Source organism: Idiotropiscis lumnitzeri, chromosome 14, assembly GCF_059441095.1.
Source record: "Idiotropiscis lumnitzeri isolate Australia: NSW breed Sydney's pygmy pipehorse chromosome 14, RoL_Ilum_1.0, whole genome shotgun sequence".
NCBI lineage: Eukaryota > Metazoa > Chordata > Actinopteri > Syngnathiformes > Syngnathidae > Idiotropiscis > Idiotropiscis lumnitzeri.
The window spans coordinates 9529523-9540996 of NC_142404.1; the positions used below are offsets into that span (position 1 = coordinate 9529523).

At 44.3% G+C, this 11474-nt stretch overlaps 2 protein-coding genes across 5 annotated transcripts; both read left to right on the forward strand.

Annotated features, from left to right (window-relative positions):
• Positions 1–249: 249 nt before the first annotated feature.
• Positions 250–4488, forward strand: LOC148323374 (NXPE family member 3-like). Of its 2 annotated transcripts, none has more exons than XM_088315833.1 (5): positions 250–411; positions 872–1647; positions 2101–2171; positions 2248–2451; positions 3628–4488. In XM_088315833.1, exons 1-5 carry the CDS (start codon positions 316–318, stop codon positions 4191–4193), a joined length of 1713 nt encoding a protein of 570 aa, XP_088171959.1. In that variant the 5' UTR covers positions 250–315; the 3' UTR covers positions 4194–4488. The 2 variants fall into 2 exon arrangements, with proteins under 2 accessions (XP_088171959.1, XP_088171960.1); XM_088315834.1 differs by having other exon boundaries at positions 989–1647.
• Positions 4489–5759: 1271 nt separating this feature from the next.
• On the forward strand, positions 5760–11311 carry LOC148323375 (NXPE family member 3-like). Of its 3 annotated transcripts, none has more exons than XM_088314732.1 (5): positions 5760–5964; positions 6542–7200; positions 7602–7672; positions 7741–7947; positions 9008–11311. In XM_088314732.1, the coding sequence occupies exons 1-5, from the start codon at positions 5869–5871 to the stop codon at positions 9571–9573; spliced, it is 1599 nt and encodes a 532-aa protein (XP_088170858.1). In that variant the 5' UTR covers positions 5760–5868; the 3' UTR covers positions 9574–11311. The 3 variants fall into 3 exon arrangements, with proteins under 3 accessions (XP_088170858.1, XP_088170856.1, XP_088170857.1); XM_088314730.1 differs by having other exon boundaries at positions 5767–5964; positions 6425–7200; XM_088314731.1 differs by having other exon boundaries at positions 5771–5964; positions 6425–7200; positions 9011–11311.
• The last annotated feature ends 163 nt before the right edge of the window (positions 11312–11474 follow it).

Here is an 11474-nt window from a genome sequence, read left to right on the forward strand (position 1 = left end):
AATAACATTTGTTTTGTGTACAGGATGAGATTTATTTTCCCAGATTTTGGGTGCGTTGAAAAATGTACTCTCAATATGCTCCACTACACTAGACTGTTCTGAAAATTTGAGTGTTGTTGGAATGTAACAAAACACTCACAATCTCATAGAAGAGTTAAAGGGCGTCAGATTGAATTTCCGAACACACCCTTTGTGGTGTTCCCAGGAGGTCATGCCACCTAGTGAGGTTGCTTCCTGATTAGAGAGCCAAGTAAGAACGATAGGATGACATCATCATAACTGTGGCGACGGCAGATAATCAACACGACGAAAATCATGATCACCATGTCCCTAAATGTTTGGAAATATATCCTCATTATTCTCACCCTGTTTGGCGTCATCTTCCTGTTGAGCAACATCACCATTTGGGAGGTGAGAGAAATTTGTTCCGTCTTTTCTTTTTGCTACAGAAGTTACACGCACATAGTTTCCATACCGTAGTGTGTTTTGCAAGGTGGGTAACATTCTTTCGAGAAAATGAAAGTAATCAGGCAAGGCAATTTTATCATAGTGTCAATTTAGCCACAAATGTTGGTCGGTTTAGTTGAACAAGTAGCCATTATTCGGTTGTATGAATGGCATCAGGTTTTATTATACCTTCTTCCTTGTAGTGGAAGAGCATTACATTTCCTGCTCCTCGCTATACTCTACTGGCATTGATGGGGGAACAAAAATACATAATTTGTGAGAAATAAATAATTTTCTGGCCTGTTCAGTGAAGCTGCAAATTTGATGATCTTTTGCTGCACCCACAATTTACCACGGCACAGCGGTTGTGATTGTGAATCACTGAGGCATAGTTGAAATCATGCAAAACATCTCATCTGTGCAGAATTGGAAGTACCACACATTGTCAGCATTGTACAAAGTCCAGAACCAGTCATCAAATTTGTCTGCAAGCCTTCCGACGTTTCACCGAAAGTGCACCTTCTGTCCCCATCTGGGCCAGCCACTGTCACCTGAAGAAGAGCTGGAGGAACGGAAGCTGTTGGACCTCATTGCCTGGCCCCAGCCGCCCTCTGGCTCCACCTCACCCGACCTGTCCCAGACAAGTGACCCGGCCCACAGCCTGTTTACAATCGTCCCTGCCAAAAACGACCAGCACTGGTACGTGGGTGACGAGCTGGAAGTGCAGATCCACCTGCACGACTTCAAGGGCCAACCCAAGCGTTACGGCGGCGATTTACTATTGGCTCGGTTGCACTCGTCAAAATACAGGGCGGGTGTGGCCGGGCAGGTGCTGGATCACAACAATGGACTTTATTCCGCTCGATTCCCGCTTCTGTGGGAGGGCTCGGCTCAAGTTGGGGTCATTATGGTGCACTCCAGTGAGGCAATTGCAGTGTTACGGCGGCTGAGGAAGAAACGCCACGATCGACTGTACTTCTCCAGCATTTTTCGCCACGGCAATCATTCTGAGAAGACTGTGTGCCACATGTGTCTGCCGCAAGACCAGAGACCTCTGTGCAACTACACGGACCTCCACACTGGTGACCCTTGGTATTGCTACAAACCCAAAATGCTCAGCTGCGACACCAGAAGCATCCACGTCCTGGGAGGCTCACTCAAAAACATGATCACCACCAAGGAAGCTTTGCTCTTTCAGAGGTTTGCACACTCACTGATTGTTTGACATAAACTTTTCCAAAGGTATTTCGAATAACACAAGCTGTCGATCCCCAAATCCCATTTGGGTAAATGGGAAGTTCACGTCTAAAATTGTCTGAATAGCACATAGTTTCATCCCTGTATGACCCTGTCCTGAAAAAATTGAAATCAAACAATCTCTCAAGCTCAAACCCTGATTTGGGTACTTCGCAATGGCAAAGAAGGATACATTGAGTAACTAGGAGAATATTTACTCTCCAGAAAGTAGTTAAATTGGGTTGATGTCATAACAAACTTATCAAAAGTTGCTTAAACTGAAACTCTTCAGTCCCAAACTGGTAAGTTGTTGGCTCTGATGGTGGGAGGAAGATGCCGGTCCTCTACAAGTATACCTACAGTATTTAAATGTTACTATTCCTGTTGTAACCTTTGGAATCTACTTTTTGACATCAGTGGCGTGAACATTAAATTTCCCATCCATGCTTCCACATCAGACACCATCATCGTGCTGCCTTCCAGGACAGGTGACCTTCAGAATACTGATTCTCACTTTTTGGGGATGGTGATTTCGTCACATCGTTGTGTCTGCCATCAATGCAGAAAATGGCACTCAAAAGCTGGTCCCCGTGAAGCTGGCAACATCCGGATACTACTACCAGGACGTTTGGAGGCCATTGAGTGGCGTCACCATGCGCCAGTTTGATGGGGCGTCCATCACTCAATGTTTGACCAACAAGTTGGTCTACATGTACGGCGACTCCACCATGCGCCAGTGGTTTGAGTACCTCCTCAGTGTGCTTCCCGGTGAGTGTGTCTCATCACTGTGTGGCAGCCTGGCTAGGGTGGTGAACAGTGGTGGGAAAAAAAAAATCACATTTTGTTCTTAAAAGAGTACAAATACTTGTGATTCTGCTCATTCATTTAAAGGAACTATCCAGCCCATTTTCCACTAACAAGCACACTTAATATATTTCCTCGATCATGAAACTGAAATTAGTTATACTTTTCCTTTTTTATGTATTCATTTTGGAGAAAATTAGGAAATTTGAAACGACTTGAAAAAATGCCAACTTTTAATGAGGAATATGGCCGCGCCCCGTCTGCTCTCTCCATGTTTTAGTGAGTCAGTAAAGGGGACAGATGACAAACTCTCCATTGGAAATCGTTGTTTTTTCATTGCTTATAACGTCTAAAAATGGTGATCATTTGGCACCAGAATTCATGTGGACATCCCTACCTATAGCCACTTCAACATATCAAAAGAATTAACCTCTCCATGGCTGATTTATATAAGAATGAGGACCTGTGGAAGTGAGCAGAGGTATATGTATGAAGGGAGGACGCGGCACGCTGCTTCTTTGCTGATCATGGTGAGGGCACGTGACAAAAAAGCACAAGTTGAGATATTTACAGAGTCTGAAGTGGGAATGAGTAGACGTGCACATTGATTTGGAGGAGGCTTGGCCCCATTTTTTTGACTGTAGGCGACATAATACGTACAACATGTCATCTAATAGAAACCAGAAGAAGAGCTCCGACAGTCGTTCGGAATCAGAGATTCCTATTTCCGATTCTTCTGACAACAAAGTAGGTCATAGATCGTTTTACATCACAATTTCAGCCGTATGCGTTAGCTTGACTTGCTTTTTTCCCACCAAGGCCCTTCCAGGCTACACGTACAGTAGATCCTCATCATAGAGAAAATGTACTTGAAAATAATAATTTAATCTATAAAGAAAAATCTTCAAAATACTTTTTGCCTAAAATGCTAAATATCAATCTTGATCCAGTCAATCAGATTGTTGTAAAGTCTAGTATGTACTGAATGTATATAAAGTGACTCTGGATGAATGACACAGTTGTTACACTTTAGTCATTACTTGTCACCACGTCGGAGTGTCTTGTGAAAGATAATCAACCTACAGTTGCTCCTGACCAGTTCTTTCCCATTGCATAGCTTGATTGTATTCTGCCCTAAAGGGATGAAGGAATTCAGACAGGAGAGTACAATAAAGGTAGGGCCCTTCATGGCGGTGGACAGCTCCCACAACATTCTGCTCAAGTTCCGCTTCCATGGCCCACCCATCGTCTCCTTCACCCCCGTTATGGCACACAAGTTGTCTTACATCGCCAATGAGCTGGACGGCCTGACCGGCGGTCCCAACACGGTTGTGGCTCTAAGCATCTGGGCTCACTTCAGCGCCTTCCCCGTGGAGGTATACATCCACCGCCTGCGGCATATCCGCAAAGCGGTGGTGCGACTTCTGGAGCGGGCGCCGGCCACGGTGGTCGTGGTGCGCATGGCTAACCCTCGGGCTCTGGATCAAGAGCTCAGTCTGATCTTCAGTGACTGGTTTTCACTGCAACTGAATGTCATACTGCGCGCCATGTTCAAGGGTCTCAACGTTATGCTGGTGGACGCCTGGCAGATGTGCATGGCGCACCACCAACCTCACAACATTCACCCTCCAAGGGCCATTGTCAAAAACATGGTAGACATGATGCTGTCCCACGTTTGCCGTGACGGGATCAGGAACACGTTATGATTTTTATAAATGAAACCAAGTTGAAAGTGCAAACCAGTATAGGGGCTCACCGAAAGGAATAAAAACATAAAGAAATAAAAACACTCTAAGTTGTAAATAAAGAAGTAATATTATTTTATTATTTTTTTGTTTACACATGAAGCAATTTGTGAGAAAATCTAAGGGCAGTCATTTACTAATGGGAGGAATTTCTTGACAATAAAAATGCTCTTTATTTATTGCACAAGAAAGTTGTAATTTAATGAAGAAAAATATTGCAGTACTGAATTGTGAAAATAAAACTCAAAGAAGGATATTCAATTATGTCATCTTGAATTTTGGCACCCACCAATTAAAAAGCACAGTAAAAATCAATATTACTGTAATAAATGGACTTTAATGTTGTTGGAGAGCCTAGGGGGTGGACTGTAGAGGTGATTTGGTTCGAAGGGGGTATGCTCTTTTCACCCCTGGGTGTCGGTCAGAACACAAGGATGAGTCCAAGATGTGGGTTGGTGGGTTTAATGGCGTATCTTCAATCAACATGCAATAGCACAGGCAACAGGCGGACAAACATGGGCACAGATGAAAATGAGGTGGTGATGGACTCGTGCATGCAGGAATGCATGTGAGCTAGCGAGAGTGTGAGGGAGAGCGGGAAGCAGTGAGCGTTTGTGCGTGTGTGTGTGTGTGGTTCTGTAACAAAAGAAACAGCACATAAGTAGATAGCTCAACTCAACAAACGGCAGCTATAAAGTGTACTTGCATGCGCAAATCACATAAGTCCAAATGAGACACATCGACTGCGTCAAACAGTTGCCAACTACGGCCGTGGACGGCGCACAATGGCGGCGGCAGTATGGAGTGCGCACTACCTAGGTCACAGCAGACCTAACGCATTTAAGTGTATAAACTATACAAAACCATACAAAGGAGTGCGCTTTAGTGGAGTACAACCTCCTTTTATATAACTAGCACACCGAGTGGAACATTTAGACATTCACGCACGGCGCTTAAGGCACGCAATTCAGTGACGCGGCGAAGGTCAAAGGGAGCACGGCAAGAAGCATGGCGGCGACGCACAACGACAAACAGACTAGACAGGAGTAGACATGACGATGCACAGCGGCGCGATGAATAAGCGCTGTAAACAAATAAATACACTAGTGTATTCACTTGCGGTCAGGAACGCACACGGACACTGAGGCATCGAACACGTCACATGCTAGTGGCGGTCGGCTAACAACTGCTGCGCCACAAGCAGTTGTCGGTAACCCGTATGCGGGCGCTTCTCACGAGAGCTCGGCACAGACGCGACTCCAATCACACAACAAGCACACAAACGATGACGACATTCAACCTAGGAACCTTTCTAACAAATGTACCGGAAAATGTTACCCGAGTAAAAACTATATCCTTATTCTGTCAGTTGTGCATGTTAAATGTCTAACTTATCGGGGACTACACTAAACTGTTCTGAAAATTTGAGCATTGTTGAAATGTATTAAAACACTCACAATCTCATAGAAGAGTTTAAAGGGTTAAAGGGATTGAATTTCCGAACACACCCTTTGTGGCGTTCCCAGGAGGTCATGCCACCTAGTGAGGTAGCTTCCTGATTGGAGAGCCAAGTAAGAACGATAGGATGACATCATCGTAACTGTGGCGACGGCAGATAATCAACACGACGAAAATCATGATCACCATGTCCCTAAATGTTTGGAAATATATCCTCATTATTCTCACCCTGTTTGGCGTCATCTTCCTGTTGAGCAACATCACCATTTGGGAGGTGAGAGAAATTTGTTCCGTCTTTTCTTTTTGCTACAGAAGTTACACGCACATAGTTTCCATACCGTAGTGTGTTTTGCAAGGTGGGTAACATTCTTTAGAGAAAATGAAAGTAATCAGGCAAGGCAATTTTATCATAGTGTCAATTTAGCCACAAATGTTGGTCGGTTTAGTTGAACAAGTAGCCATTATTCGGTTGTATGAATGGCATCAGGTTTTATTATACCTTCTTCCTTGTAGTGGAAGAGCATTACATTTCCTGCTCCTCGCTATACTCTACTGGCATTGATGGGGGAACAAAAATACATAATTTGTGAGAAATAAATAATTTTCTGGCCTGTTCAGTGAAGCTGCAAATTTGATGATCTCTTGCTGCACCCAAAATTTACCACGGCACAGCGGTTGTGATTGTGAATCACTGAGGCATAGTTGAAATCATGCAAAACATCTCATCTGTGCAGAATTGGAAGTACCACACATTGTCAGCATTGTACAAAGTCCAGAACCAGTCATCAAATTTGTCTGCAAGCCTTCCGACGTTTCACCGAAAGTGCACCTTCTGTCCCCATCTGGGCCAGCCACTGTCACCTGAAGAAGAGCTGGAGGAACGGAAGCTGTTGGACCTCATTGCCTGGCCCCAGCCGCCCTCTGGCTCCACCTCACCCGACCTGTCCCAGACAAGTGACCCGGCCCACAGCCTGTTTACAATCGTCCCTGCCAAAAACGACCAGCACTGGTACGTGGGTGACGAGCTGGAAGTGCAGATCCACCTGCACGACTTCAAGGGCCAACCCAAGCGTTACGGCGGCGATTTACTATTGGCTCGGTTGCACTCGTCAAAATACAGGGCGGGTGTGGCCGGGCAGGTGCTGGATCACAACAATGGACTTTATTCCGCTCGATTCCCGCTTCTGTGGGAGGGCTCGGCTCAAGTTGGGGTCATTATGGTGCACTCCAGTGAGGCAATTGCAGTGTTACGGCGGCTGAGGCAGAAGCGGCCCGATCGGGTGTACTTCTCAAGCATTTTTCGCCGCGGAAATCATTCTGACAAGATGGTGTGCAACATGTTCCTGCCGCAAGACCAGGGACCTCTGTGCAACTACACGGACCTTCATGACGGCGAGCCGTGGTACTGCTACAAGCCCAAAATGCTCAGCTGCGACACCAGATACAACCACGCCATGGGAGGCTACACCAAAGACATCATCACCAAAAAGGAAGCGTTGCTCTTTCAGAGGTTTGTGTACACAATGATTGAGTGACATGCGCCACAAGTTATTTCAAACAGAATGTGACAATGTCCCTCAAATCACATTGAGGTACTGGACAGTTGCCCCTAAATTGGCTGATTATAACTTGGTTTCATACTTGACATCCTTTTGAAAAAGAGGAATATGTGGACCGCAAAACCTGGTTTGGGGATACTTCTCAATGTCATAGAAGGATCCATGAGAAAGTTTAGGCCTTAAAAATGGTGGTTAAAATCTGGACTACTTTCTGAAAAGTCATTTCAAATGAATCCAAGATTGAACTCCAAAACCCCCAAATCCCCAACGCCTGCCTCAAATTTCAGTATTTGTATTATTTCATTCTTGCTATTCTGATTGCAACCTTTCAAATCCACATTCTTTATGTCAGCGGCAAGAATGTCAAAGTTCCCATCCACGCTTCCCCAACGGACAACATCAACGTGCTGCCTCGCCGGAAAGGTACCTTCCGACTAATGACGCTCACTTTATTGGGGGGGGGTGGCAATTTGTTTGTCATTTGTGAGTAGAAACCACCAGTCAAAAACCGGATCCCGTGACGTTATCCACGTCTGGATACTACTACCAGAACTTGTGGAGGCCATTGGGTGGCATTCCTATGCGCCACTTTGACAAGGCAACTGCTATCACTCAGTGTTTGACCAACAAGTTGGTCTACATGTACGGCGACTCCACCATGCGCCAGTGGTACGAGTACCTCCTCAGTGTGCTTCCAGGTCAGTGCTTCTGTCTCATCTTGTTTCCCCTCCCCTCCCGTGACATTCCAGACATTTTAAATTGGTCAATCTCAGGGGTCTTCAATACTGTTGACTACGAGTTACTAGTTCACATTTAACCCATAACCCAGCAGACCCAAAGATAAGACAAAAAAACGGAATATGCAGTATCTGTTTGAATTATTATTATTCACCATGCTTCAAGGAGATAGTCCTGTTCTGAAAATGATCGATTCTCCAATATTAGCTGAGTAATGCATTTGTTCTAAAATTCTAAAATGGATACCAACCCCAAATTTTCTGTCAGTTTGTCAGCATCTCCACACTGGTACTGGTTTGTGTTTGGGATAGAAATATATTTCATATATCTCCTGGAATTATCTGGGAAAGGGTAAATATTAGATTAAACATACATGTCTCAAGCAGTAATTTTAGTCGGAGTGCGACAGAAGGGTTGGAGCTGTGTGTGCATATATCGGTGACACAAGATTGTGAAAGAGTCTCGCATCGGCTTTTTAAAAAAAAATATATATATTTTTTTTTTATTAAAATCAAGACAAATAAAGTAAAAGCTGGTTTGTTTTGGCTCGCTGGAGTGAATTTCTCTCTCTCTCTCTGCTATGCTCTGCTCGTGGCCCCTGCCTGCCGCAGGCAGATTTGCCCTCCCACAGCACCATCTGATTGGTTCCTCGTGCAGCCAATCAGCAGTAAAATGCCTGTTTACATTTTTTTCCACATTTTATAAATTTGGGGATTTTCATCATAGAGACAGAAAATAATGTGAATACACCACAGAGAGATGAATGTATTCAAATTAGGCGGGCCAAGCGAGTGGCAACGTAAGATGGCCCTTGGTAGCTTCACTTCTCGCTACGGCAAGTAAACGGCATGGCTAGTCCGTTCATATTATACGTCAGTGATCCAAAGAATGCTCTGTGTTTGCGTATGAATGCTCAAACGCATGGAATATTAGAAGGAACATTGGTCCGAGTGTTCTTGCGCAAGATACTCAACCATCAGTTGCTCTTGACCTGTTTTTTTCTTCAATGTATTCTGCCAGCAGACTTGAAGAAACTCAACCAGGAGAATCCCAAAAAATCAGGGCCTTTTATGGCGGTGGACAGCACCCACAACATTCTGCTCGAGTATCGCTTCCACGGCACCCCCATCCGCATTCAGCCTGTCATGATCAGCGAGTTGCGCTACATCGCCAACGAGCTGGATGGCCTGACCGGCGGTTCCAACACGGTGGTGACACTCGGCATCTGGGCTCACTTTGGCACCTTCCCAGTGGAGGTGTACATACGACGCCTTCGGCATATCCGCAAGGCTGTGGTGCGACTCCTGGACCGGGCACCGGGGACGGTGGTGGTGGTCCGTACAGCTAACCCTCAGTCTCTGCAGCGGGACATCAGTCTATACAACAGTGACTGGTTGACATTGCAACAGGACGTTGTGCTCCGCACCATGTTCAAGGGTCTAAATGTTATTCTGGTGGATGCCTGGCAGATGTGCTTGGCGCACCACGAACCTCACAACCTGCACCCTTCGAGGGCTATTGTCAAGACCATGGTCGACATGATGTTGTCCTACATTTGTCGTGGCGGAACCACGAAGCAGGGCTGACCTTCAAAAATATGGCAGAATATGGTAGATTTTATTCGGTACACCCCTTGATTTGCAATTTATGTACGCTTAAAAACAATCTACTAATCAGTGTAGAGATTATTGTAAGGTTCCTTGAAAAGGGATTAGCCGGACAAGATAGCGCTTTTTTTTTTTTACTAACAATCTAAGTTTATATATTTTCTGATCGGGAAACTGAAATTAATTATCAGTTTCTTTTTTATCTATTCATTTTAAATTGGAATAAGTGACGCCTACTTGTAAACTGACAGGAGAACATCCATATTTGAGGGTACTACAAAGAAATTGACATCATTCAAATGCTGTGAACTTAAGTGGACCAGTTTGAGCAATACAATACAATACAACTTTAGTTATGTAGCGCATATGGTGTATTATAAATTAGAGGGAAATTACAACACAAAACAGAGTTGAACGCTAAGGAGTAAAAATGTGTCTTCAAACGAGATTTAAGAGTGGGCAGAGACGAGGCTTGCCTAAAACAGCCTAGGTAGGGGGTCACATTTGCAGAGGGCCCGCCATGCTTATGTGACCCCAAATCTTGAAACGAGGCCAAAAGTGTCAGGGTCGCCTTTTGGCGAGGAGGAAGGTGGACCCAAAAGGCGAGGAGGCAGGGAATGGATGTCGTTCAGGGGGTTTATTAAAGGGGTTCAACAAAGGAAGACAACCGGGACGGGAGCAAAATAACTACAGAACCAACGTGACGAACAGACGAGGGGGGCGAGGAACAAAACCGAGACAAAAGGCTGAGGAAGGCAAACGAGAACGAGGTGGGGAACAAAAGCAAGAGCATGAACATGAACGTGAACGTGAACGTGAACGTGAACGTGAACGTGAGCGAAACGTGGTCGTGGTAGTCCGTACTTGCGGCAATGACCCGACACTGCGTTGTGGGTCTGGAAGGCTTAAATAGTCCAAGTAATCAGATGAGCAGATGGGGACCAGGTGTGTGATGGTTGACGGGGAGCAGGTGTGTGGCTGGTGAGGACGAGTGCTAAGGGGAACAGGAACGTGACCAAAACAATAACAAAAACATCTGACCAAACAATAACAGAAAAGCACATGGCGGAAGGCGGGAAGAAAATAACAACAAACAATAACAAAAACCGCACGCGTACAAAAGCAATAGCAACGGGCTGTCATACCCGACGCGGATCATGACAAAAAGAAGCTCAAAGTTGACTGCAGAGGCCAGTGTTTCACTGAATTCTCTTTGGAGCCATCATCGAGAGTAGTTCTATATCTATCTAGCCATTATCTGTGGCTATATCCAAGACTGCGGCTATGTCCGAATGTGCACACAGTATTTTTTTTTCTAAAAAGCCTTTATTCACACAGTTCAATGTACAAAACTATCGATGGGAGAGAAACATTTGCATTTGTGCAACTGTGCCGCCTGACAGTAATTCCATTTTGAACAATTAAGGGCTAGAATTCTATTTTGCCATTTATTTACGAGTTATTTACCCACACGTGTTCAAAAGTAAAGTACAAAAAAAACCTATAGAACTCAAATATAAGTAAGAAAATTGCCAAATCTTAAAATTTGTGTTATGCATAACACAGAGTGTAATGTAATTATATATTATTAGATTTTATATGGATGATAAATTATAATAATTTAAATTAAATAAAATGCATTGAGAACAGGGGATAGGACTAGATAAGTTCTCTACTTCTTCCTACTCCCTATTAAACATGAAGACTGTGATTATGACATTCCTTTTTTTCTTTTAAATCTTTTACTTATGACTATATCAATTTCTGTTCTGTTTATATGTTCAAGAAAAAAATCATCATCATCATAGTTACACTATTACATGGCTTAACTATTTTTATTGGTTGTTTAACTTTACCATGAAGAATTTGGGCCAAAGTCG

Coding starts and splice junctions, on each gene's coding strand:
- LOC148323374 (XM_088315833.1), top strand. CDS start 316: ATGATCACCATGTCCCTAAATGTTTGGAAATATATCCTCATTATTCTC. Junction 1,648..2,100: donor GAAGCTTTGCTCTTTCAGAG/GTTTGCACACTC, acceptor TTTTGACATCAG/TGGCGTGAACATTAAATTTC. Junction 2,452..3,627: donor CCTCCTCAGTGTGCTTCCCG/GTGAGTGTGTCT, acceptor TCTGCCCTAAAG/GGATGAAGGAATTCAGACAG.
- LOC148323375 (XM_088314730.1), top strand. CDS start 5,869: ATGATCACCATGTCCCTAAATGTTTGGAAATATATCCTCATTATTCTC. Junction 5,965..6,424: donor GCAACATCACCATTTGGGAG/GTGAGAGAAATT, acceptor TCATCTGTGCAG/AATTGGAAGTACCACACATT. Junction 7,948..9,007: donor CCTCCTCAGTGTGCTTCCAG/GTCAGTGCTTCT, acceptor GTATTCTGCCAG/CAGACTTGAAGAAACTCAAC.